Source organism: Primulina huaijiensis, chromosome 2, assembly GCF_012295235.1.
Source record: "Primulina huaijiensis isolate GDHJ02 chromosome 2, ASM1229523v2, whole genome shotgun sequence".
NCBI classification, from domain to species: Eukaryota; Viridiplantae; Streptophyta; class Magnoliopsida; order Lamiales; family Gesneriaceae; genus Primulina; species Primulina huaijiensis.
In genome coordinates, this window is record NC_133307.1 from 23,418,817 (window position 1) to 23,446,543 (window position 27,727).

Here is a 27,727-nt window from a genome sequence, read left to right on the forward strand (position 1 = left end):
TACGAGGAGGCATCGTGAACTAACTTACAACCGATGGCAAAAACTTGTGTTTTTTTTTATAAAAAAAAAACCTTATTCGTTTTTAGCTTATCATTATATTTTTCGCAGATAAAAATTATAAATAAATTATTAAATATTGCGCTTTTATTTTTATTTTTTGAACAAATATAGAATATTATTACTACGTGCCGAGAGTTAATACATGTGAAATTGAATTGGGGAAGATAGCAACTCATCCTACATGAAATTGATTGGAACTAAACCATGAACTGCCTGATTCATCGATCACTTTGTAAAAATAAAACTACAATTAAATTTTTTTCTTATTTGACTTTGATATTTGGTAGTTGACTCGAGCGTTGCATCTCGACCTTAAAAAAAAAAGGTAAAGAAAAAAGAAAGTAAAAAACACTCTTATTATCAGATCAGATTCTCTTCTGGTTCTCAGTTTCTATCCATAGGACCACACATAGACATGCATTCCCCTAAATTTGTACTCTTCTCATCTCTATGTCCCTTGAATATCAAATATCCACACCCACATATATTATATGCCCAAGATTAAAGTGGAAAAAATTTTCCTTTTTGTACAGTATAATTTTCGAATCCTTTATCTCCTTCAATAATTCACAAGCAAAAAAAAAAATAGAGAGAAGGAAAACACTGCTCCTCAAGAAATGAATCAATGTGTACCAAGTTGGGATCTTGATGATAATTCCGCCCTGCCCGGGTACGATTGATCGATTGCTCGTAACAATTTTTTTTTAAAAAAAATTATGATCTTGTTATTTAATTTTGCTACGAGGGTATTTGATACTTTTTGTTTTTAATTGCTGATTTTGTGAAATTAAATTATTGATTTTAATTTCAAATTGTCACCCAGGTTGGATTATGAAGTGGCAGAATTGACTTGGAAAAATGGGCAATTAGCCATGCATGGCTTAGGCCCTCCCCGCGTGCCTCCTACGAAGTACACTACATGGGACAAGCCACGCGCCGGTGCCGGAACATTAGAGTCTATAGTCAACCAGGCCACGCGCCTCCCCTATCCCAAGTCCGCTTCAGATGGTAGCGGAGACGACCTCGTCCCTAGGTTTGACATACGCCGCTCCATAGCCAACCCTGTGGCCAGCGCTTCCGTCACCATGACTATGGACGCCTTGGTTCCATGCAATAACATCAACATCTTGAACAGCAACGATAACCAGGTCCCCTCCTCGCACGTGCTGGGCAGCTCCACCAGGGTGGCTTCTTGCAGCGGCGTCGCCGCCACCTTGGACGGCCGCGTCAGGGGAGGGAAACACGTACCGCGTGTGAACATCAGCGGCTCTGACGACACGAACGGGAGCGCGAGCGAGAGCGCCACATGTGGGCGGGATAGCCGGCAGTTGACGCTTGATACCTGCGAGAAGGAATTGGTAGCGGAGGGGTTCACGTCTCCCTCCACGGAGTCGCCGGCAAATACCAGCTCCGGTAAGGAATACAGCAAGAGCACCGGCGATGACCATGACTCCGTGTGTCACAGTAGGCGGCAGGTAATTAGTTTTAAGTACTTTGATTGATTGAATTAGAGTAGGGTGTGATTTTTATTTTTCAAATATTTTTCAAAATATAAAGAATTATATATTTCAAAATATTAATATACGTAAATATAATCTACTTTGTTTCTCCAAAAAAAAAAAGAATTTTACTTTGTGTTTCCTTTAATAAGCGATGCAAATGCTCTTAAAATCAAATGAAGTAATGAACAGCTCGTTTGGAATTTGATGAATTTCCTTTTTCCTCGAAAATCCTACCGTGCAAATGCTCTCAAAATCAAATATGTTTGTGTATATTATTTTCAAAACTTGTATTTGAAAAGAAAATCAACGAACACATAATTTTATATACCAAATGTAACCTTTACATTCGTCTTTAAAAAAAAAAAAAAACTTCTGTCATTTAAAAATGTAATATTTTCTTAGAAGACGAGCCTTTTCTCAACTAAAAATATTTTTATATGGCCATATTAATCGTTAAATTATTTCTTAGTTTTTATATTATGTTTTCGCAATAATCTGTTACAAATCATTTAAAATCCATTCAGATATGAAAGAGTTGTGTGTATCAGATGTTAGTGTTGTGTTATGATGTTGTCAACACGAACACACAAAATGAAACGGAAATTAATTATTTAACACACGAACATAACTTTACCTAATTATCTTTTCATAATAAGTAAATCTTACAAGCATTAAAACAAGAGTTTATTAAGAATAAGATTATATTCAAATCTAATATATTATATCTTAGAGATAAATATTAAAAACAAATCATAGTAGATAAATATCAATACTAGATTATGTCAACCAAGAAATAAATCTTATTATTAAATCAAATCAAATTAGTCTAAAAATGTAAAACTATTATTTTTTACTTTAAATAAAAAATAAAAATTAATTAAGAATAAAATATTCTTTCGGAGATAAAACTTGGTCAAGTAAATGTTTTTTAAAAAAAATACAGAATTCTTCCAAAATATAATGACTTTTTGTCCCTTCAACTTTAGAAATTGCAGAGGGATAAATGTGACCATGGAGGTAAGAAAAGAGGAAGTGGAAAGTCCTCAGTCATAACAAAAAGGAGTAGGGCAGCTGCTATTCATAACCAGTCTGAACGTGTAGGTTTATTCTTTGTTTTATTTAATTAAATCTTTTACACACACAAGGCAGTACAAAAATAGGCAAATTGGCTTTCAGTCCCCAGCCGTCGATTTTTTTTGTGTTCAGTTTCTGGATATTTTTTTAGTCCCACATTTTCCACATGAAGTATACCACATTTCTACATAAAGTGTACCACATTTTGTATGACATAGTACCACAATTTTGTGATTAGGGAGTGAACCCAAAGAAATATTTTAATCGGGGATTTTTCACCAAAATATATCATATATATTTATGTTTATTTCTTTTCTTATTTTTAAATAATTTATTCATGTGCCGTGTTTATATTTCTCAGAAACGAAGGGACAGGATAAATCAAAGGATGAAGACGCTACAGAAGTTGGTCCCAAATTCCAGCAAGGTAATTATTATATTTAAATGACAGAAGAATTCCACGATGGCCAATTTATTCCCTCATATTTTTCAATTTCACGAGTACTTTTCTTGAAAAATTTATAAATTTTATCTGTACTCTATGATGACTCGTTGATTTAGATTCTTGAATCTGTCCTAGAAAGTATTCATATTATTCATTTAAAATTATAATTGTCGTGTGTCAACTATCACAACGTGATTGTTCCTATTTATTAAAAAAAGTTATTATTGAATTTGGCTTTAAAAAATCATTTTTGTTTGTTTCTTGCCCAGATTTTTCGTTAGTTTTTATTTAATATAATTGAAATCGAAAAGTTATTAGTGTTTGTTTATTGCAGACACTACCTCTTACGACACATGCGCATGTAAATTTTGATATTTTACTTCAATTTTATCTTCTTATCTTTTTTATTTTGTCGTAATATGTTGTACGACATATTTTAATTTATCTAGACATGATGATATGAAATGTGGTCCAAAGATTGAATGCATCACACATTTACACAGAGGTTGGGGTGGTTCTGATTCCATTGATTGTAGTCCACACATAGTTAATCTTGTTACAGAGAAAACAGACAGAAAAAGGGTCGTTTGTTGCGATGACAAATTATTGTCATAAAATTTAATTTGCTCCCACAAAAATTATTTATTTATTACAGATTTTTCACATCTACCCCCCTGGATTATAGGAAAATGTTCAGCTCATTCACTTCACAATAGTTGTGGTCACCTTTGGTCCTTACCCTATTTCTATCTCTGATTTTTAAACACTTACTTATATCCTATTCACTTGCTTTTATTTATTTAATTTAATCTTGGTCAATTGTATTAGTTTGATCATTGGATGTATTCATATTGTTAATTGATATTAGATTTTGAATGCTGTTAATTTTTAATATGTTATTCCTACATATACTTTATTAAATTTTGAATATTAACTACATATATTATTTTTCAGACAGATAAATCTTCAATGCTGGATGAAGTGATAGAATATGTGAAACAAATGCAGTTACAAGTTCAGGTCATGAGGATGAACATGCCACACATGAATATGTTGCCATTAGCAGCCATGCATCAGCACCTTCAAATGTCTATGATGAACCCTATGTGCATGGGGATGGGGATGGGGATGGGGATGGGGATCATGGACATGAATGCCATGGCGCGGCCGGGGGCTGGAATCCCGCCCCTTCCTGCCTCCTTTATGCCCGCGGCGGCATCGTGGGATAATCCTGCAGGGGAGCGATTGCAAGGACCTGCTTCGGTGATGACAGATCCGTTATCTATGTTCATGGCATGGCAGTCTCAGGTATTATTATTATTATTATTATTATTATTATTATTATTATGTTTTTATTTTTGAGAAATATTCTTTAACATCTTTCGTTGGATAATCTGTGATTGCAGCTGATGACAATTGATGCTTACAACAGGCTTGCAGCTTTGTATCAGCAATTCCAGCAACCACCAAAAAATTAATTAATTAATATAGAATTTGCGATACCCTTTTATTTACTCAAATTATTTAATGCACCAAATCGTGTAAAATCTTAGTTTTTAAATTTCACCGTGTTTGAATGAATGAATAAATATAGCCGAGTAATGGTATACTTTCGTGTATATATAATTGGATGTATTAAATTTGAAAATTAAACATCGTGAAAATATGACTATCTTCGCTTATCGTTGTTATTATTATTTTAAAGGCAAAAATTTATGTGAAACGGTCTCACGGGTTGTATTTTGGAGGCGAATCTTTTATTTGGGTCATCTATGAAAAAGTATTATTTTTTATTGTGAATATCGGTAGGATTGATCCGTCTCATAGATAAAGATTCGTGAGATCATTTCACAAGAGACCTATCATATTTTAAATTTACGCTTATCATTTATCTCATAGTTATTTTTTAGCTTTGCAAGTTTTTCAATTATTTATATTTCTTCCCGCAGAAATTAATAACAATATCATTTATTATGTGTAGAGAATAGATGAAAACCCCCCATGAAATATCAATTTATACATTGTCAATTCTCGACTTGACAATTAAACGTATATGCGCAAAATGGTCGGATTGAAATCTGGCCAACTAATCTTATTTGGAAAAAGATTCTACAGATGTTTTCTTTATTTAACCTTTTATTAATATATAATATTAGTCAAAAAAATAATTATTTTATATTTAAAATTCATTGTAAAGTTTATTAGCCAAAATAAAAAAATGGGTTTGTCATTAATTTGAAATACTTAATTTCAAATTAATTCATCCAAATGTAACGGAAATGCTTCATTTCATGTTTCATTAAGGAAAAACAAGCTGACATAAAGTCGATAATTTGTAGTTCATCTGGCATCAAAATTTTAAATTTAAGACAAGATCTCAATTTCGAGATTCAACTGTAACTTTCTCTTCTCCGCTATTAAAAAAAAAAATCAAAATCCAATTAAAACCAACTATTTTCTATTTTGGTAAAAGATAATGTTAAAGTTACTACTTAACTATCGTATAACAATTATATCGTGAAATTTTGTTATTATTTCGTGAGATTTTGTATTGAATTTATCATGAGATTTTGATAAATGAAAATTTTGTATTGATTTTTTTGTGTTGTAAAAATTATTATACAAATTTGATTATACAGATACAACAAATATGTATGCTACAATCTATGGCTTTTAAAATTTTTTTTAAATAAATGATTCACTGATTAATGAATATTGAAAGCGTGACAGCTATTATGATTTGGATACTTGACAATAATTTGAATTTGGGACAACTTGGGACTCGAAACACTCAAATGATTGGAACACGAAGCAAACGCTTGTTCTATGACAATACCACACACTTTCCATTTAAAAATCTTGAAACATTCCAAATCCATCCACATAATATTTATCCAAAATTTATATATATATTTTTTATTCTTGTCCCTTTCTCTCGTATTAATTAATTGAGTTTGATTTGCAGGAAAAAAGGGGATGAATAATGTGCATGTAATTAGTATTAAAAATGTGATATTTATAATAATATTATTATATTATAGATAAAAAATTATAAATGGTAAAAAATTTCGCCCACCGAATTTCCGCTTCTCCCTTCCGGGACAATGAGCTTCGATTTCGGGGTGAAAATCTTCTTTGTCAATTTATACACACAGACTCATGTGAAACGGTCTCACAGATCAATTTTGTGAAACATATATTTTATTTAGATCTAAAAATATATTTTTTTTGTATATATAAGCAGAGTTGACTAATCCCATGAATAAAGATCTGTAAAACCGTCTCACAAGAAACATGTTCTTAATATATCATTGTCCGTTGCACATTTCTTTAATTGCAAGATTTTTTACGGTTTGCTAATTTTTAATGTACACCACAAATTAAGGAGTCCTATTACTGTTAGATATCTGATGAGAATTTTAAAATTATCACCGTTTAATTCTAATTTCAATAAATTTTAAAAATTATACCACCGGTAACTCTAATTTAATAAATCGCTGTTGTATATTAATAAAAGAGGGATTTAACAATTAACTGTTAACAAAATCTCTAATTAATTTTATTAATTTGTTAAATCCCCGTAATTATAGAAATAAATGTAGAGGTTTTTTTTTTTTTTTTAAACTCTGGTCAGCATTTTCTTGAGGTAATTTTTTTAAAAAATAGTTAATAAATACATGATTTAAACAATCAAAGCTACCTTTTATTTATACTATTTATTATTTATATCTTTATTGTTATAAATAATAAATTAGGTATTTGAACAGCTTTAATGTGAATAAGTTTGGTAAGAAATGAAGTCAAATATATTTCATCGCACACGAAAATATGAAAGAAATGTAAAGAATTTTAAAATATATAAAATCTAGCCATTTATCTCACAACAAAATATATTAATTGTATTGAGAAATATGTAAAAACAATAATTAAAAATCATATCAGTCAAGACATAAAAATAATTTTAAATTTTTTTATTTTTCTCGTTGATGATTTGAATGGAATGATTTGTTATTTATAAGCGTATGTCTTTTGTGAGACGGTCTCACGAATCTTTATCTGTGAGACGGGTCAATCCTACCGATATTCACAATAAAAAATAATAATCCTAGCATAAAAAATAAAACTTTTTCATAAATGACAAGAATAAGAGATCTGTCTCACAAAATACGATCCATAAGACCGTATTACACAAGTTTTTTTTATTTTTATAAATGATCAATAATAACTTAATAAAAGACACTTTCACACACATTTTTGTCATCAAACTTCAAGTCAGTAATGAAAATAACCCGAGATCGCCCGGTTTCCAAAGTCGTACTTGAAAAAGTATTTGTCGGCTACAAAGTAATTTATTAACATATAACACGTTAATAAAAAAATAAATAAATATATACCCATTCGAATTCTTTATCCAATAGTAAAATGCCCAATATCTGATGTTCAGCCAGTCACGGGATAAATAATTTGTCCATGTGGTAATCGATTGATAATTCGCTTATTAAAACAAAATATATTATATTATTATATTACAATTATATTTATTATTTTAGTAATATTATCAAATTGCATATATTTGTTTTGTTTTTTAAATTTGGTTTTTTTTTTCCGACATAGCGTTGACTTAACACTGATGTGTAGGGATGTAAATAAATCAAGCCTCTCATGAGCTATTCGAAAGATGATTTGATAAAAAACTCGTTTGAGTTCGTTTATTGAGGCTCGTTAAAATAAACGAACCAAACTCAAAAAACTTACAATATTTAGCTCGTAAACATGTTCGTTAGTAGATTCATGCTCTTAGATGAAAAATAATAATTTAGATATTGAATTGATAGATTTTTCACTTTACTATTAAAAATATAGAAAAATCTATTAATTGAATAAAATTATAAATTTTAATAAGAATATTATATTTCTTTATAAAAGTTCAAATAAGCTCGTGAACCATGAATATATTCGTTAAATAAAGCTCGAACTCGACTCGATTATAAATGAATCAAACTCAAATATTTTAGAGTTCGGCTCGACTCGATTACATCCCTGCTAATATGGAGCTAACGATTATAATATCACATCATAGATTCCGATGAAAAAAATCAAAATTATCAAAAATTAAAAGATACAAGACTCAATATAATTTCGACAAGCATAAAGGATTAAAATCTACAAAAGACAAACATACAAAATAGAAATTGCAAATTTCTATGTGATATACACTTATTTTCCATTAAGAAATTAGCACAAAAGAGATTCATCCTCGTTAGAGTTGAGGGCCTATTTAGAGAGTGTTTGGGAGAGCATTTGCTGATTTTAAAATAATTATTTTAGAGATTTTTTGAAAGTAAATGAAAAACAAAAGTAGAGGGTGTTTGGAAAAAAATTGCTTCTAAGCTTATTTTTTTTTTGTAAAATTACAACTATATCCTCAACAACTTATATAACATTTACATTTTTTATTTATCTAAATTTTGTTACTCATATCATCAACAATATATTTAAATAATTATTATTAAATTTTGAATATTTTGTATAAAAATTAATTTATCTTTTTATAACATGAATGTTTGAACTTTATATAAGATTTAATTAAAAAATTAAAAAAACAAATGGAAAAAATTATGTAAATTCACAAAATATGTTAAAAAATAATATGAAAATGTAAATTATAAAAAAAATAATTTAAATATAAAATGCTTGTAATAAAATATAATTTTAAATTTTATGAATTTAATTCGAAACTCATGTATAAATAAAATTTTACATTTTTATAAAATCTCCAAATAAATATATAAAAATTGAGAGTAATTGTAGAACATGATAAATTTTTTAAAGATTTTTATGTCAAATTGTAACTTTAAACCATTAAAAAAACAGAAGAAAAAAAAATTCTCATTTGTACTTCTAACTTTTGATTAAAAATTATAAAAGTTATAACAATAGTTGATTTTCACAAACATCCCAAAATACTTCCATACAACTAATATTATCTAAAGTCCAAGAATTGCTTCACTCCCCCTAACTATCTCTTAGTCCACGAGCCTCTCTTCAGTGGATTAGCCTAGATAGGCCCAATATATGGTTTCAAGATGTTGGCTAAGACATCTAGTTGTAGTCCAACAACTGCATAGGTCATACTAAATTAACAAGAGCCAGCACTGCAGCACACAAAAAAAAATGTGCATAAAGAGTGTAGCATGAAACTGGAGCTTAGGTCCACTGGTTTCACCCAGGATTCTCCATGTAACGGCTCGAGTTCTCGAGCCTCTTAACCCTTAGATTTAGGAATTTAAAAAAAGAGGGAGCGTAACATCGATTTTAAATTTTATTCATGGAAACACGAGCAATGTTGTAATCTGAATTAAAATTCAATTGATTTTACATTTTTTTTAAAAATTTTATATAATTCTTTCTCAACTGAAAGTTAGTTTTAATCATGGCAACACGAGCAATGTTGTAATATGTTATAATTTTTACACTTGATAAATGATGTAAGTGATAAATGCATAAAGTATAGGGGAGACGAATGTAAAAGACCCGTATATTTATCAACATACGTGACAATATGAACAAAAAAATATACATAAGAAGTTGAAAAAATATGTGAATGTACCAATTTCATCGATTAGTTTAGTTACTTAAATAGTGACATCTCTAATAGAAAGAGGTTGAAATGGTCTTATTATTCTAATGTGAAGCCCCTCCTTCCACTTGTCGCACACTATACACCAACACTCCTATTTTTCTCTACCTCTACTTCTCTTCCACAAAACAGTTACTCCAACTAAAAACTAGGATTGGTGTTCTTTTTACCATACAAATTCCTCCACAAACCATTAATTACTCCAACTAAAAACTAGGAGTGACATTCTTTTGACCATACACTCCCACAACTTTCTACTACAAAACAAGCTCCAATCTTTATTCATGTTAGTCTAATCATTATTTTAGTTTTTTTTCCTACTCAAACAAACTAACACACCCTTTTCTTGTAAGAATTTGATTCTATTGTCGATTTTCATGGATAATTGTGTAGATGAGCATGCCCCACCAAATTTTAAGCACTATTGTAGAGTTTGCAAGAAGGGTTTTATGTGTGGGAGGGCACTTGGTGGGCACATGAGGGCACATGGGATTGGCGATGAGAATGGGAATCTAGATGATGACGATCATGAAAGTGATTGGGAGGAGAAGATTGGAGGGGGTGATAAGGTTTGTAGTAAGAGAATGTATAAATTGAGAACTAATCCAAATAGGCTCAAAAGTTGTAGGACTTGTGAGAATTGTGGGAAGGAGTTTTTGTCTTGGAAGTCCTTTCTTGAACATAAGAAATGCAGCTCGGATGACGCATCTGAGTCCCTTGTGTCCTCGCCTGATCATTCCGAAGGCGAAGATGATGGCCGAAGGAGAGGGGGTGGTTGGTCTAAGAGGAAGAGATCATTGCGTACAAAAGTGGGTAGTTTGAGCACGACATATGCGTCTAGTGAGGAGGAGGATCTCCTTCTTGCTAGATGCTTAGTACAACTGGCTAACACTACGGTTGATCCACTGTCACCCGAGCCAGAAGAATCATGCGCCTCTGCCAGTCGGGAGGAGGAGAGGAGGAACCCAACAACGTTTCTTGGCCAGAGTAGGGCGTATTTTGATAAGGCAAAAGGAATATCTAATCCAAAGGGGTTGTTTGAATGCAAAGCATGCAAAAAAGTGTTTAATTCTCACCAAGCCCTTGGAGGTCATAGAGCAAGCCACAAGAAGGTCAAAGGGTGCTACGCTGCTAAACAAGATCAGTTAGATGATAACAATACCGCGTATGATGACATGAATACACAACAAGAATTACTCTCCTCTAAATCTACTTCTTACCATTTCGAACATGGTCCTACAATATTGGTCGGAGCTGCAAAAAGGAAGTCAAAAGTGCACGAATGCTCAATCTGTCACCGTGTCTTCTCGTCAGGGCAAGCCCTCGGAGGGCACAAGAGGTGCCATTGGATCACGTCCTATTCACCGGACACATCTTCAATAGCCAAGTTTCACATCGAACCCGTTCATCATCATCCACCAAAGATCGACGACAAATCCGATACGTTGGATCTCAACGTCCCCGCATGGGAAAACGACATGTCGACTATTAGACGGGACCCGCATAACCCGTTGAGCTTCGAGGTTTCCACTGACTTACAAATACCCAAGTGGGTCGATCATGGGATGGGGTCCACACAAGCCGCCGAGAACCGGCGCCAGTGCCCTCAGTCTCAGAAGCTCGAAACAGGTACCAATGCCGACGACGAGATCGACGGTTCACAAAACTCTGATAAAAATATTGAGAGTAAAGTGAAGTTGGCCAAATTTAGTGAATTGAAGGAGATGGACACAAGTGTTAATTCATGGTTGCAAGTAGGAATTGGTTCTACAACTGAAGCCGCTGCTGAATCATAATATAATTCACTCGCCAAATATAAATTTAGATGTACATTTTAATTACATTTACACAGTAAAGATTCGAAATGTTAGGTTTTCATTCCATTTCACAATTTTCCTCAAATAAAAGCAAACATCACAATCTCATTAGGAGTGTCCAGTGTGAATGATTCAACCATGGCCATCAAGTTTCTTGAGTTGATTTGATTACGAAATCAATTAAGATCTTTATAATATCAGTAATAATTAGGGATTTAAACCCCGGGCCCACATTTGAACCAATCGGACGGGTTTAGACGCGTTCCGGGGCAGCTAACGGGTCTGCCTCATACTCGCCGGATGCATATATTAATAATATTTATATTTTACATTATATGAAATAATAAAATGTCCAAATCTCTAACATTATTAACTTACTATTAAAATGCTATGGTTTGGACGTAATTTTGATCAACATATTATTTTTTGGACTTTTTAATTGTGTGTATATATATATATATATATAATTAAAATTTTGTCTAAGATCTAATCTGAATTGGACCCGTTACGTTTTGATGCGGGACTAAAAATGGGATAGGGTGGGTCCAGATCCGACGTTTTCTTGATGGAATGGTCCTGAGATTGGCCAAACCCACCCGATGAAGTATAATCACCCAAAACACTTATAAAATTAACATTATTTATTTTTCAATTAATGGTTAATATAGTCAGTACTCAGTACTCGAATAAATTAAGCCAAGCATCTGCCCTAAAAACACGGCATTTACTTGCCAAAAACTTGTACTGATTATTTACAAAATTATAACTAATCTAGCTTTGTATTGCTTGAATGCTAAATGTCACACAATTTATGCTANCAACTTAATGATAAATTACATTGAATTTATTCATGATACGCAATATCAATATTGTTGGCTGAAGCATTGTTAGTGATGAAATATTAATTTTAATAAAAATTCACTTTCGGTCAAGCCGACATGCCAAATCTTCCTATACTATTTTTGGTCCCTTTCACCCACTAGCCATTAACCAGTCAANGTTGACCCGTCTTATAGATAAAGATTCGTGAGACCGTCTTACAAGAAACCTACTCATTTTTTTTATTATAATTTCATACATAATATTTTTAAAATATAAGCCTCATTCTCGAAAATTTCAAGTAAAATTTACTTTTAAAAATCTTTCAACCTACACAATATAATTTCCTGATACAGCCTTCGCATTCAAACTAGTACGGAATTATTATTTCATTGGTTTTTTTTTCTGCAACATTTTTTATCAGTTTGCTTGACTTGAAAATAAAAGTAAATCCTGTTTAATATTCTGGCAACCTTCCATTAATCCCATTAGTACACTTAAAATTTCTTATATTAAGACAATTTGACCTTTCTCTTGCATTATTATAAAATCTCACAGCTCGAAACAAAAATAAACAGACACGAACACACTCACTGTGTGCAAAAACCACAAGCATTTTTAATCTTGTTGAATTCGATCTCTTCTGTTTTCACTCTTCTAAAATGGATAGACACAGCTGCAAAGTCTGTTTCAGAAGTTTTACCAATGGAAGTGCTCTTGGTGGGCACGTGAGATCTCATTTGAAGAGTTTTTACGTTTCAAAACAAGAAAGAGAACACAACAGTAGTGAAAAAGTTGGTGATCTTCGATCGGTTGAATCGCGTTCTTCGATTTCATCACAATACTTATCACAGAAATTAGATGATGGGACCGATGAAGAAAAAGGAGTGGATCCTGAGTTTTCTTCTGTTCTGATTCAAGATGGGGAGAGTGACACAGACTCGTCGAAGGATCATTCCATTTGCAGAAGATCGAAAAGGGTTCGAGATTCGAGAACTTCCGAGTTCTCTAGGTTTGGGACTAGGAGTTTTTCGGGGTTGATCAAGAAATCAAAGTTTGGTGATGAAGCAAAGAAGTGTGCTGCTACTCCGGAAGAAGATGTTGCATATTGTTTGATGATGATGTCTAGAGACAAGTGGGAGAGGCATGAAAACAAATTAAATCTTTATATAGAAAAGTATAAATTTGGAGATGATTTTTGTGGAGATCCTGATGTTTCGAAAGTGAGAAAGAATAAAGTCAGAAGGAAATATAGGTGTGTAACATGTAACAAGCTGTTCAGGTCCTATCAAGCACTAGGAGGGCACATGGCAAGCCACAAGAAAATCAGACATTGCCCATCCAACATCGAATCGTCGTCGGAGATAGCAGATTCCGGCGGCGGCTCATCTGCGGTGGTGGAGGAGGAGAAAGTACACGAATGCCCCTTTTGTGAGCGGGTGTTTTCATCAGGGTGGGCCCTCGGAGGGCATAAAAGGTCACATTTTGTTAGGGGTGGAGAAATTTCAAGAAATAATGCCAGGCCTGTTGGTAGTAGTCCAGTTTAATCAATTTTCAAGAATTGGTAAAATTTTGAAAATTGATCTTAATCTCCCAGCTCCAGTTCATGGCGATGAAGATCATGAAATAAGCCAAATCGCGGTCTCCGCTGTTTTCGACTTATAAATTTTTGCACACAAACTGGTTCAACTTGAATTTTTGTAACAAGATGTCGTGTGGGATTTAGAAGTTAAAGTCTTGAATAAGAACCATGCTAATTGATGTTCAAATTGGCCAATTTTATTCAATGAAGAAACATTAACTCATTAATTTATGTAAAGTTTTTTTTTTTTTTTGGTTATTGATCAATGCGTTAGTCGCTCCCAATTTTAAATTTCTGTGATCTGCCAACTATGAGCATGAAGTATCAAATCTTTAAATTGTATATTATAAAATTAATCTAAATTTGATGGGTCGGTCCACCTCCAAAATGAGAAATAACATTACCAAAATTTCTGGTGGCTTGAATCAATTTGTAATTGAGTGAATGCTAGCTGTTGACTAGTCGGTTGTTTCGGGGATTCTTCCATTCCACTAGAGAGAGAAAAAAATAGGTATAATGCACAAATAGTATTTTTCTCCTTTATCTCATTTTTTTTAAACAAAATTTGACGCAAAATCACATACACATACTACATATCAAGATCAACGTAACATATTTTTAAATATTATTTCAAATATTCAAATGTTTTGAATAATATTTTCTGGCGAATAGCAAGCAATAAGGACTCTTTACTTTGCCGGCTCATGACTTCAATATCCACAAACATGGAGCAAGTCAACAATTTTTAGTCTTTCAACTCCAAACTTTCTACTCCATTCTTTCTATTCTAACCATGACCAAGTTGTAATAATCATCAACGTGTAGAATAATTAATAATGTATTGAACTCGACTTCGGCGTTCGAGATGATTATTTTTCTCAAAAAAAAAAAAATAGGGAGAGAAATGATTAAATTTATAGATTATGGAGAAGTGAGAAAAATCAAATGTGACTACTATTTGAATGTAGAAGCCAGATGCTGAAATTTATTTGAAAATGTGTTTGGTAAATGAGTTGTTCTAATACTGACTTATTAATAAAATAAAATAAAAAACTTATCGGAGAACACATTTTTATTTTCAAATTTACTTTATTAATTATTTTTTTCCCTTAAAAATGTATATTTACTTAAGAATTATACTGTGATAAATAATGGTGACAGAATATTGCAAGCATTCTCTATGTAACAAAAATGGTAAACAAAAAATAATAGAATACTCATATAGTCATATGCAACAAAATGTAAACTGTAAAAGAATAAATTATTCATACTCAACAATAAGAACATAGAAATGAAGGATATATAGCTTGAAAATGGAGATAATCTAACAATGGAGGCTTTCGACTTTCCTTTCTTCGATTTAGAATTCATTGAAGAAAAAAAAAATCAATAGTACATTTGGAATATAAAATTTTAAAAATAATATCAAACTCGTAAGTTAAATCAAATGAAAAAACAATGAATTCAAGGAGAAAATTTTACCACAAGTGCAAATTACTTGAAGACTTAAATATCTTCGTTTAATTTGAAGTCGACTGCTCCCAATAATGTATAAAAAATTAAAGAAGAGAGGGTCGTCGAAATTCGAATAGGAGAGAAAGGAGAAAGAGTTTGATGTTAAGAAAAAAAAATGTGTAAATTTTTCCAAAGAAGTTCAATTTGAGAAAATAAAATCCATTTCAAGCATATTTACCCAAACAAATCATAAAGTCTTTCAATATTTTCCCAAAATACCTTAAATTTTAATTAATTCAAATACTCTTGGCAAAATAGAGATGTTAAAACGAGCTAGTGTGACGTGTCGTTTCGACTTTCGGTGCGTTGGAAAATTATCACCAAGACTCATCAATTTTATGTGACAAACAGGGTGAAGGACAAGCCTAGTCAATTTCATATGTAACTTGTCATTAAACAGGACGGGAAGAGCCGCATGTTATTTTTGTGGGTTTGGAAATGATCAAACTCAACCAATCTATTTTATAAGATGAAGTGGGTCGAGATAGATCTAGCTATTTTTACAAAAAGTTTTTACCTTTTTTAATAAATATTAATAAAAATATTTTTAAAAGTTGAATTTATTTATTGGAGAAGTTGGTGAAAAATTCTCAATCAAAATATTTTTTTGGGTTCACTTCCTACCCACAAAATTGTGTTACTATGTCATACAAAATGTGCTACACCTCATGTAGAAATGTGGTACTAAAAAAGTACTTTGGAACTGAGCACAATAAAAATCGACGGTTGGGAACTGAAAGTCAATTTCATGTTATTTTAAATATATTTTAAACTCCAACTGAGTGAGGAAAGGGTATAAGTGGATTTTTCTTTTTTTTTTTTTAAAAGGCCAATTGTTCGTTACTTCATCCTCAGCATCCCTACCTAATGCCCAATTCGCCCCAATTCGTCCATGGAAATGATAAAAACTTGAAATTGATTCCATAAAATTTTCAACAAAACAACGGATTCCATACCTATGGATCCCTCTCATTATCTACAGCAGCAAGCGTTCGATCCCTCGGCCTATCAAATCCATGCTTACGATCCATCCGCCGCAGGCTATTATGCTTATTCGTATCCTCAATACGGCAGCGATGTTCAGCAGCGATATTTGTATTACAATTACTCTGTGCAGTCGCAGCAACAGGAAGTTCATCAAGAGCTAAAGCCACCGGGGGTTTCGGTCCCATCGCAGCAAGCGCAGATGTATTATTATCATCAGTATTATCAACATGCAGCTGCTGTGAATGTGGATCCTCACCATGGGGGAGTTGGTGCTGGTGTTGCGGGTAGCATACCGGCCGAACAAATGGTATAGAGTTGTTTTCTTTATGCGGGATTGATTGTTTTGTGGATTTTATTTGGGTTTTCTTTCTGGATTCAATCTGAGTGTTTCGTTTATTTGAATCTTGGTTTCTTAAAATGAACCATCAGTGACTGATTTGATTGTGGCGTTTTTTAATTTGGGGAGGGGGATCATGGGTTTCATGATGAATTTTGGTTTTTTGTGCGAGTGTGAAGTGGTGGTTTTTTTTTTTTCCTGAAACTGCGAAGTGTTGTTTTCACATGTTACCTAGATGTGCATTTTTTCAACGATTTTCTATAATGGAGGAGGGAAAGGTTTGTTTGACGTTTACAGCGGTGGAATTGGAACTTGATCGATTAAATACACTAATCTAGTGTTGGAGTATCGCCAGTGGTGTATAAAATTAGCAAAGAATAGAGAGATAACACAAATGCCAAATCGTAATATCCGATAATTGTTATACACACTGTTTTTCTTTAATGCTTTACATAAAGACTATCAGGCACTATTGGAGCTCAAGAAATCAATCTCCTTCCTTAACACTTGTAAGCCATGTATATCTCTCTGTTATCAGTATTCTATGTGGCTAAGATGTTTGCAAATGATTTGAGTAGGTGATTAGATCTTTGTTTAGGTCACTCCATGTTGAAATTTGTGAGTACTTGAAGGCTTGAAGCATATTTACTTTGAAATCATACAACGTCCTAATGTCTTTTGTGGCATTATTTTGTTGTGTTTAATATGTTTGACTTTCATCTTCCCTTCCAAGGTTAGATGTTTCGGCTCTTAATTTTGCAAGGGTATTATATTTTAAACTGCCTCTTGGCTATTCAAGCAACACCTATACTACCCCAAGTTGATACTATTCTGCTCAGCTAATTATGCCACATACCAATTTAAAGGGAAGGAAGTCGATGCTCCATATGAAGAAGTGGCAGTTTTATCAATAATCCCTCTATAAAATAGCTACGTGATTTTAATAATTAGCTGAGCGGAGTAGCCTTTCGTGTGGTTGGACAAAATGATGAAGGTGAGCTTGAGCTTAAGTGTAAGGTTGACTTATTGGCTGCTCAAGCTCGAGGCTGGACAAGCTCAGACGTTATCATATTGTCAGCATGAAAGGAAGCTTGGACAGGCTGTTGCACACTTAGTTTCAATTTCATGTAGTCCCCTTGCCTAAAGTTGTTTTTGTCCTTTGCAGAAGTGCTCAGTCACAAGAATTGGTCTCAATTGAAGATTTTGCGAGTCAGTTTATGCATTCCTTCCTTCCTTTTTGCTATATCCTTCTTCCGATCTAGGTGCAGGTGGGTGGTTGTAATTTTGATATTTTTTATGAACATTAGCTTCCGCATAGTCGTCCACTCTTTTTCGAAGGAAACAAGACACTTCAATGAAATGCAGATGAACCCTAAAGCAACGGGTTAATTACCTCGAGAGGTCGTGTACAGAAAATTTGGTTTTTGTCCTAGTTGCTTTAGAGTTCAAATGGTTTGGTGAGCATGACTTCAATACAAATTATGTTCATACTTTCCATCAACAGATGATGTTAACCATGTTGCTGTGCAGACAAATCTCGAAACAAATTGAAAACCTTTAACTATTTTTCATTTTTAAGGACCAAAACAACAGTGCTATCTTATTTTCTTGTCATCTTAAAAAAAATTATGGTATATTTTAACATTTTTAAATATCCAGACACTAAAATCTATTATCTGACCAAATTTTACCTGATTTGACTGCTATAGTAAATTTTGATTTTCTTCTACATACAAACCAATCATACGCGTCATTTCCCAATGCACTTTCAAAAACTCATCAAGATTAACATCCAGAACACCTGAAAAAAAAAAACCAAGCATACTCATTGTTTTTTTCCTGCTACTTAGTTTCATGGATTTGGGAAATTATCATGTTATCATGCATTTGAAAGGGCGGATGAATTATCTTTCTAATGATGATCCTTCAGAAATTTTTCGCAAAGAGTTATAGACTAAATGAATTATGTGTTTGATGTTTCCATTGTTTTTAGGTTACATCGAGAAACTTGAGAATCTGAGACATGATCCAGATATTATTTTGTAACTTCATCTTATTGTACCTCTCCATCTTGAAGCTGCTGAAACCTTCCCAAAGAAGCGGATGCTTTGCATCTAGAATATATCAGCGGCTGTGAGTTTTCATAAAATGGACAGCCATCAGTTTTACATTTATCTAAACAAGAAATCAGTGAATATATAACTTTTACCCATGTTTGTTGGCCTCTTTCAGACAAGAATTCTTTCATTTGAATTTTTTTAACATAATTTTATCTAACACCTGTTTTCCTTCACTTTTGAAGATCAATTGTTCTTTATTGATGACTGGTTATTTGAATTATATTTTGTGTTATCCTTGTATATTTTCCTGGAATGCTATTGATTTGTATTTATTTGGTTCGACACTGTGGGCTTCTTTGAAAGATTAAGCTTTACTTCTAGTCCACTTGTTTGTGATTCCGCTTCACAGTTAATCTTGCCATTTTCAAGTTCGCTTTCAACCTTAATTCAATTTCATAATGCGCCAACAATCAGCTTTCCATGATGGTGCTGCACATTGCTACCTCATCTTTTACTTCATGAAAATTTTTGTGATAAAGCTACATTCTTGTGTATCTTTTCTTGTAATTCTACAGATTGCCCAACCTTCATATGGAGATATTGGTGGAATTGATGGCAGACCACGCCATGGAGGTACTCGAGGTCATTCTGGCCGTACACCAAGTGTAATGCGTCGCCCTTTTCGTGGTCGGGGACGTGACAGAGGCCGTACTCCCCATGTACCGCCTAAGAATGCACCTGCACATGTTCACAACCAGATTACTGCGGCTCCTGTTTTGCCATCTCCAAAAGTTGCATGGTGTGAACTCTGTAAAGTTGACTGCAACACTCCCGAAATTCTTGAAACGCACAGGCAAGGAAAAAAACATTTAAAGAATGTTAAAGTTCACGAAGAATTACAGGATCGCAACAAAAGATTGATTCAAGAGCAAATGCCACAAGCATCTGGTTCTGAATTAGGGCCAGAAGTTCCTCCACGGTCCAACCCATTTCTGGGGTATGGAGAGATGAAACTTCACCCAGAGATTTTATCTGATCGACCAGTTGACGAAGAATCTGGGAAACGAAAGGTTGAAGACATAGAACCCAGTGTAGGAGCTGCAAAAAAACTGAGGATGGATCGCTCTGCAGGTCGAGGACGTGGATTGAGGAATAAGATTCGCGGCGGAAAAGGTGGTGACAGAATGAGATCTCACCATGAATCAGGAATCCCCACAGAACCTCGAAAGCCAAAAGAAGTTATTCCCTTGATATGCGAACTGTGTAACATCAAATGCGACACTGCAGCCGTCTTTCAATGTCATCTGACGGGAAAGAAGCACCTTTCAAAAGCTAAGTCCTTCCTCAGACAGAACAAAATTCTCGGACAGGAAGTCCTTAAAGCGCTAAGCCCAGCAATTCTTGCCCTCCTCCAGAATGCAGCAACTGCTTCAACTTCCATTGCTCCTCAACTTCATCACCAGGGTTTTGTTCCATTTCAGGGTGCTTCTGGACTGGATGCAAATGGCTGTAATTTTTATGCTCCAACATCAGGAATTAACCCAGAGAGCGCTGATTCCGAAGCAATGAATCAACCCCTATCCTTCTCAACTAACTCTGGAAGCGGAAATCTTGTGCATACGGATGGAAATAAAAACGAGGGACACTCAGAATCTGGTGCAGAAAATGCAAACCCTGCTCCAGTTAATTTGGCTGTGGAACAAGCTGAACGTGTGGCTGCTTGTACTGCATTTGCTACTTCGGGTCCAGCCATGGATGTTGGTTTTATTTTTGCACATCGTGCAGATGGTCCACCCTCAGATCAGAACGCACATCCTGGATCAGATGCTTTAGCAGGGCAGGTTCAATCAAAAGGCGAGGAGTCGGCCTAGTGAGCAAGGTTCTGCTGCTGATTGTTAGTGAAGATATTTCTCTTTTGTCACATATCTGGGATTAACTTGTTTTGAACTAGCAGAATGTGCTTATTTGGATAGTTTCCTTGCCTTTAAATGTTATGTTTACTAGGCTGGACCTGGAAACTTCTTAAACATGCAGGCTTGTTCTCTTATGTTCACACATTTATTATAAATAGATAATGCCTGCTACTTTATATACTTCCATTTTCCAGAATTTTGATTCCGTGGATCCCATTATTTATGTGCTGAACGTCAGCTACATATTTATATGTATTAGACAGAGTGAATAATAAAAATATGTATAGATTTTAAATATAATATGGTGTGAATAAGAAATATTTTAAGCTAATATGAAGGAAGATTTTATAAAATCGTCGGAGTGTGGAAAGATTGAAGCCGAGTTCTCGCACTTGTTAAATTATGAGATCGAGAAGTTCAATAGCTTTTTCATGGTAAACCTCCATGGTGAAATGGTTCTCCTTCTCAATTACAGCAACATTAATTACACTTGGTAAAAATAAATTTCATATTTCTTTTCGGAATCGTGTCTACAAGTGTTATATATGTGTTGATATATCGTCTATCGAGCCAAGACAATTAATCCGTATTGGGAAAATAAACAAAATTATCGTCTAAATTTGCTTCTTTTTTTAAAAAAAAAAATTTGGAGATGTAAATTATGTCTTTTTTTTAAAAAAACTTTTGATCATTTTTTAACGGAATATTGACATGATGTTGTAAAATATTGAAGTGATANTAGCAAAACATCTATCCGGGTGATCAAAATCTAAATTTAACTAGTTAAAACCAAAACACAAAACAAGCTAATTCTCTCGTCCAGTTTTCACTTCTGATTCCATCTCGAAGCTTGTTAAGGATACGAATGAGAAAAAAATATCGAATTTTCGGTATCGAGATTACTGTACCGAAAAAAATATCGAATTTTTCGGTACGATAATGATATGCAATTTGAATTTCGGTATATATCGCAATATCGAAATACCGAAAAAATATTTTTTTAAAAATATATAATATTTTAAAACAATAAATTTATAAAATTTTCAACATATAAGGTTTTTTCGGTATAAAAAGATATATATCGATATCGTACCGAAATTTTCGGTGTACCGTATAATTTCGGTATAATCGGTACGCTAGTTATACGTATACCAAAATTTTCGGTTGTGTATAAGTATGAATTTTTTTATACCGTAATTTCGGTACGATATACGATATATAATTTTCAGTACGATACGGTACGCTATATTACCCCTAATTAAGGAATGTGAAACCACCATCGATATCGTATTCCCTTCGTCCAACACCACCGGAATATTCCACTCTCAAGCAGGAAACATGGCTGTTCTTGTGGCCGGAGATGATGTATTCCGGCACACAGTTGTGGCCCTTCTGACCATGCAGGAGATCAGAAGAAGCAGCTCCACTTACAAACATTTATATCTTCTTTCCAAGATAATTCAGTCTTTAATAGTACTTTCACCCATACAAATTCCATGATGATTTTAAAATGGCAAAATCTTCATTTTTGCGTATTTTTTGTCTTAATATTTTTTCTTATAGTGAATGCTGACCGATCAGTTATTTATCTTTATTGTAAGTAACAAATCAGTTATTTCATCTAAATACATTTGAATTACAAGTGTATAGTTCCTTATCGAATTTTTGGTTAGGAAATTTTAAAAATTCCGTTAAATTAATTTTTTCATGCGAATATAAATGCACACATTAAAAAAAATAAAAAACATATGTCCCATAATTAATTTAAAGATTTTTTTTTAATTTGAAGAAGATTTCAACAGTATACACGATAAATTTATACACTTAATTTAGAAATCGGAGCGAAGGATAAAATTATATATATATTTTTCATATCTTATTTGTCTCGAATTTCACAATAATTTAGTTGAAAAATATTTTTATTAACCATATCTTTCAATTTATCAATCACATATCATAAATCATTAAAGTCATTAAAAGTTGTGCATCAAAATCATAATAAATGAAAAATAAAGTTGGTTGGTCTTATTCGAAATAATTTTTGCAGTTAATAAGATATATTATCAATTTGTTCCATTTTTTTTAATTATCCACACCTATTCATTATTTAATGAAATATGTTGTACATATAAAAAAAAATCTATAACATTTTGTAACACAAATTCGTTATTTTAAAAATATTTTTAGAATAAATCTCAATTTTTATGACATAATGAAGATTGAAGATACTCAAGTTAATGGTTTAACATAAAAAGTATGAAATTTAAAATTGGATGGAAAATGTGATATAACTAATTTGTGGAATAATGACTGTGGTCAAAAGCCATTAATAAAAAAAATCAATTATTCTAAATTATATGGATTTTATTTAGTATAATTTTTTTACGACAATTGTATTTTTTCTAAATTATTATGAACTAAAATAGTAAATTATTAATTACGTAATTATTTGAAATAAATTAATAAAATCTATAAATTTTGCCAATTTAATTATGTGTACGTTGGAGATTTGCCTTTTTTTTTTTTTTTTTTTTTTTTTTTTTTTTTTTAACAATCGGACTCAGATCTCTATTCTTCATTCTATCGTCTCCGGTGGCGATACCTTCCTTAATCCAATCTCTGCCGCGGAAACCGCCTTTCCGCCTCTGTGAATCGGCTCAATAATCGGGCTGATAGATCACTTCTCCACTGAGAAATGAGTAACGGCGAGCTCCTCCAAATCGAACCACTCGAACTTCAATTCCCTTGTAATTAACGATTATTTATCGCTCAGTGTGTTTCTGTTTTTTGTTTGTCTTGTAAATTCTAGGGGAATGTTTTCTTTTGGGGTCGGTGGAAAGTAGGTTGATTTGATTATGTTGTTTTAGATCTGTGCGTTAGATTTTTTTCCCCGTTTTTGTTAATCTTGATGTCGTTGGTTAATATTTGTATTTTTAACTTCTGTGGTTCGTGACAGTCGAATTGAAGAAGCAGATCTCATGTTCCTTGCAGTTATCGAACAAATCCGATAATCATGTTGCCTTCAAGGTATAATATTTGTTTATTCTACTGGGTATAATGTGTTCGTTATAGGAAATGGAAATGTAGTGGAGATATTTTGTCTCCGGTGGAGGAAATCTATGATTTTTTTTATCTTTCATGTTTCGTTCTGTTATTTATCTGGATATTCAGGTTAAGACCACAAATCCAAAGAAGTATTGCGTGAGGCCGAATACTGGAACGGTGGTGCCACATTCTTCTTGTGATGTTATAGGTCTCCCTCGCTCACTTGTATATTTCAATTCAACTTTGTGCACGTGGAAATCCTTTTATTTTAAGTTTTTACTAATTTACTAAATTGGATGCCGGGAAATTGAAAGTAAGAGGCATTATTTTAATTTAGTGAGAGCGTGAGAAATTAATGATTGTTAGAGTATTACAGCGATTATTGTTTTGCCATTCAGTTACTATGCAAGTCCAGAAGGAGGCTCCCCCGGATCTCCAGTGCAGGGACAAATTTCTCCTCCAAAGTGTAGTGGTGAACCCTGGAGTCACAGCAAAGGATATTACTCCTGAAATGGTAACATTTTGTCAATTTTGCTTTCCACATGCTTAAAGTTGTGGACGTTTGATAATGTTTTTATTTGTGTGCATGATAGTTCAACAAAGAATCAGGGAATCAGGTTGATGAATGCAAGTTGAGGGTTTCCTATGTTCCACCACCGCAGCCACCTTCACCCGTTCGAGAGGGATCAGAGGAAGGCTCCTCACCTAGGGCGTCAGTATCAGATAATGTGACTGTAAACCAGACTCCGGAATTCAATGCTGTGAGTCCTTGATTCCTACGCAGCATGTTATGCACTTTCGATCACTAGAAATTTTGTTAAGGTATTGACAGACGTTTATTAATATCTTGCAGGGGTCAAAAGCGTTTGTTCAGTCTCAGGACGGCGCGTCTGAGGTTTATACCCTATAACTTTCTGTTTTTAAGTTTTCCATATACTTTTCGAATAGTTGGAGTGGTTTTGCATGTAGACAAGATTTTTACATTTGTTCAAGTGTGTTCCAATGAATTTGGCCCGCCCATTTTTTAAACTATGGTATTTAGTTGTCCAGAATTGGACATTTTAATACATTTTTGAGGTTTGGTTTTTGAGAATTTCCTCTATACAACTCATTTGTTCATTATGAAAATGTGTTTACTACATTAATCTCTTTAATCTACTCGATTCAGATGTCAGTTGTCCTTATGCCGGGTTTAAAGTCCAATAGGATCGATAATTTTTTCTGTGAAAATCAATTTTTTATTTTAGAAAAGGTTGGTTGAACTTTTACTCTTTAAAGAATGCTTTAAAAAGCTAGAAAATATGGCTTTTAGAGTGTGTGCAACGGCTTCTTTTTTTAAAAAAATTATTTTTCCCAATTTTATTCAAACATGAAATTGCTTATATATATATATATATATATTTAAAAAATAGACCACCTGAAAAATGTTCTGCATAATAAAATCAGTTTTTAAGCAAAATGCTTTTATATCTGAGCTCGTCCTTAGTTGTGAATGATTGTTATTGATATGCTATCTGTTCTGAGTAAAGACGGTATGCACTTGATGTCTTGGATGAAAAAGATATGGATAAGTTTGCCGTGCAAGGACGCGGACATGGCCTAAAACTTATTGGTTATTTGACAGGACCAAACCATGGAATCATTCTCTCAAACATAAAAAAAGGCCTTTTTAATGATTGACTGTTCAAAGGTGGTTAGATTTGTTGCAAGATACTTAACTGTTGATGGATTGACGAATGGGGCCATTTTTTTATAGAAGAAGGACCAATCTATGGTTTAACATGATTATAGATTGGCCATTCTTTAAACTATATCCAGTGCCCACTTTAATATCATCATTAAGTAAACAGATATGTGAAGAAAAATTCACCGAGGTTATATAAAAGGTCAAGCATAGAAACTTGAGATGGGAGAATAATGTCTTTATGCTCATTTGCTGGTTTGAATCAATCTTGATGAGCCTTGAAGCAGTGTGGGGACTATTATATTTTCATTCATTTCACTTTCCTTGTTCTGGAGCAGCTCACGTGACAATTGACAGATCATTGTGATAATTATAAAAAAATAATGCCTGTTGTTGGTGATTAGTTTTTTGCTTCGGCTGCAGGTAAAGTCCCTGATAAATAAATTGACAGAGGAGAAAAGTTCAGCTATTCTGCAAAATAACAAGCTTCAGCAAGAATTGGTAAGCCCTTACTATCCTCTTTGTGATTCCTGGGCACCTCACTTAGTCGCTTCTTCTTAGAGTTGCCATTTACTTTAAATTAATCTCATGGTCTCATCTAAAACCAAGCGATGAAAGGAAAATCAGCTTGTATTTATTTTTCCATGTGTGGACTACATTTTGTGAAACTGAAAACTACCACTCATAAAGCATAATATAATTTAATGGCCTTTCAAGGGTCCTACATGTTTTTATTCATTCAGGTATGACAACATTCTTTTGCTAGGTAAACTAGGTTTCATATCCCCCTCATCCCTGGAAAAGTACTAATTTGTTTGGATCTCCTGCTGTCAAAAGCTGAACATCAAGCACTTATCTTTTATTGAGCTTTTTGCCAAGTGCATATCCATCAATACTCTCCAATGACTGTTCTCATTAAATAAAGTGACGCACTATAGTCCTTCCAACCAAAGCTTAAATAGTGAAATGCTGCACTAGATACAGCTCAATGCAAAACTCTAGCGTGTGACCTTCTATTCTATTATATGTCTCCTTCAATTGAAGTAGGTAGGATAAGAATATGAAAATTTCTGTCCCTATGGAGTCATGATGATTGAACATTCAACACGTATGGATTCTTGTTTTCACATTTTCATCTGTATAACAATTAACTCAAAGTACAGCCAGTAATGACTAATGATGATGTACTTTGGCACAACACTAGATGTGATTCAAGGCTTATTGAATTTTTGGTTTCACAACTCAGATTTCTTAGTAAATAAATTTATTGATGTGATTTGATGCATTATTTATAGTAGTAATGCTAAGATTTCCTCCTGGATGTGCTATAGTTGGTAGTGTTATGACGTTCCTCTCTGTGGTGTACATAAACTATCAAGGAGGTTTACAACTTTTCTCATCCTTTCCGTCTCCTTCTAGGCACTTTTGTGTGTTTGTTGGTGGTTGGGTGGGGATGTTGGCAGGCAGTTTTTAATGGTTGATTTAAACTAGAAGTTCTAGAGGCAACAACCACCAAATGGGCTTGAGGCGAATTCCCAGATACTGCAAAATCTTATTATGACGTGTCCCCATTTAAACCACACATGGTTGGAACAATGAAATTTACCCATACTTCAACTCATTCATTTATGAATTCGTATCGAATTGTTTTTTACGCAGGAGCTGTTGAGACGTCAAGGTAAACGATCCCATGGTGGTATTCCTTTGATGTATGTTGCCATAGTTGGTTTGATTGGCATCTTCCTGGGGTATCTTTTGAAGAGAACTTGAGTAATGGCACCTCCGCGCTGTATGTCTCGTTTAGATTGTTTTCACTTGTTTGCTTGTTCACAAGTTCAGAACATTGAAGACAAAGTTGTTACTAAGGAACCTTTGTATTCTGTTTTGCTGTTGTAGTCTAGTGTGACTGTAAAAATTATACCTAAATTGGGTTTTATTTATATTTTTTGGGAATGCATTCATTATGTGACTAATTGCGCTTCAACATGGTTTTTTTTTCCCTGTAATTTAAGAGAGTGAGATTATTCAACATCTTGGAATACCTTCCGTTTGCCTTTGTTTCTTCTTTTTATTTACTTGTCTGGGACATTTTTGCCGATTTAAAATTGCCTATATTTTTTCCACGCCTAGGATTCAGGCTTCGAAAAATAAAAATCATACAATAATATATGTTAAATTTATGTATGATTTTTACGTTTTATAATCGATCAAATTTTAGACCCTAAAATGTCATTAAAAAAATGGTCT

General features: G+C 33.2%; 4 protein-coding genes across 9 annotated transcripts; all 4 read left to right on the forward strand.

Annotated features, from left to right (window-relative positions):
• The first annotated feature begins 458 nt into the window (after positions 1 to 458).
• LOC140970691 (transcription factor UNE10-like) lies at positions 459 to 4,684 on the forward strand. Of its 2 annotated transcripts, none has more exons than XM_073432543.1 (6): positions 459 to 730; positions 884 to 1,535; positions 2,558 to 2,659; positions 2,998 to 3,063; positions 4,036 to 4,389; positions 4,488 to 4,684. In XM_073432543.1, the coding sequence occupies exons 1-6, from the start codon at positions 678 to 680 to the stop codon at positions 4,557 to 4,559; spliced, it is 1,299 nt and encodes a 432-aa protein (XP_073288644.1). In that variant the 5' UTR covers positions 459 to 677; the 3' UTR covers positions 4,560 to 4,684. The 2 variants fall into 2 exon arrangements, with proteins under 2 accessions (XP_073288644.1, XP_073288643.1); XM_073432542.1 differs by having other exon boundaries at positions 462 to 730; positions 2,549 to 2,659.
• Positions 4,685 to 9,984: 5,300 nt separating this feature from the next.
• On the forward strand, positions 9,985 to 14,142 carry LOC140957643 (uncharacterized). The gene is made up of 2 exons (XM_073414980.1): positions 9,985 to 11,512; positions 12,916 to 14,142. Exons 1-2 carry the CDS (start codon positions 10,099 to 10,101, stop codon positions 13,902 to 13,904), a joined length of 2,403 nt encoding a protein of 800 aa, XP_073271081.1. The 5' UTR covers positions 9,985 to 10,098; the 3' UTR covers positions 13,905 to 14,142.
• A 2,123-nt stretch (positions 14,143 to 16,265) lies between these two features.
• On the forward strand, positions 16,266 to 20,933 carry LOC140970678 (uncharacterized). Of its 5 annotated transcripts, none has more exons than XM_073432522.1 (3): positions 16,266 to 16,748; positions 19,414 to 20,717; positions 20,812 to 20,933. In XM_073432522.1, exons 1-2 carry the CDS (start codon positions 16,413 to 16,415, stop codon positions 20,707 to 20,709), a joined length of 1,632 nt encoding a protein of 543 aa, XP_073288623.1. In that variant the 5' UTR covers positions 16,266 to 16,412; the 3' UTR covers positions 20,710 to 20,717; positions 20,812 to 20,933. The 5 variants fall into 5 exon arrangements, with proteins under 5 accessions (XP_073288623.1, XP_073288622.1, XP_073288626.1 ...); XM_073432525.1 differs by adding an exon at positions 17,944 to 18,046 and having other exon boundaries at positions 16,533 to 16,748; positions 18,772 to 20,933; XM_073432521.1 differs by having other exon boundaries at positions 19,414 to 20,933.
• Positions 20,934 to 23,290: 2,357 nt separating this feature from the next.
• LOC140970680 (vesicle-associated protein 1-2-like) lies at positions 23,291 to 27,431 on the forward strand. The gene is made up of 8 exons (XM_073432526.1): positions 23,291 to 23,498; positions 23,708 to 23,778; positions 23,923 to 24,004; positions 24,195 to 24,310; positions 24,390 to 24,557; positions 24,650 to 24,691; positions 25,904 to 25,981; positions 27,140 to 27,431. Exons 1-8 carry the CDS (start codon positions 23,447 to 23,449, stop codon positions 27,248 to 27,250), a joined length of 720 nt encoding a protein of 239 aa, XP_073288627.1. The 5' UTR covers positions 23,291 to 23,446; the 3' UTR covers positions 27,251 to 27,431.
• Positions 27,432 to 27,727: the final 296 nt, after the last annotated feature.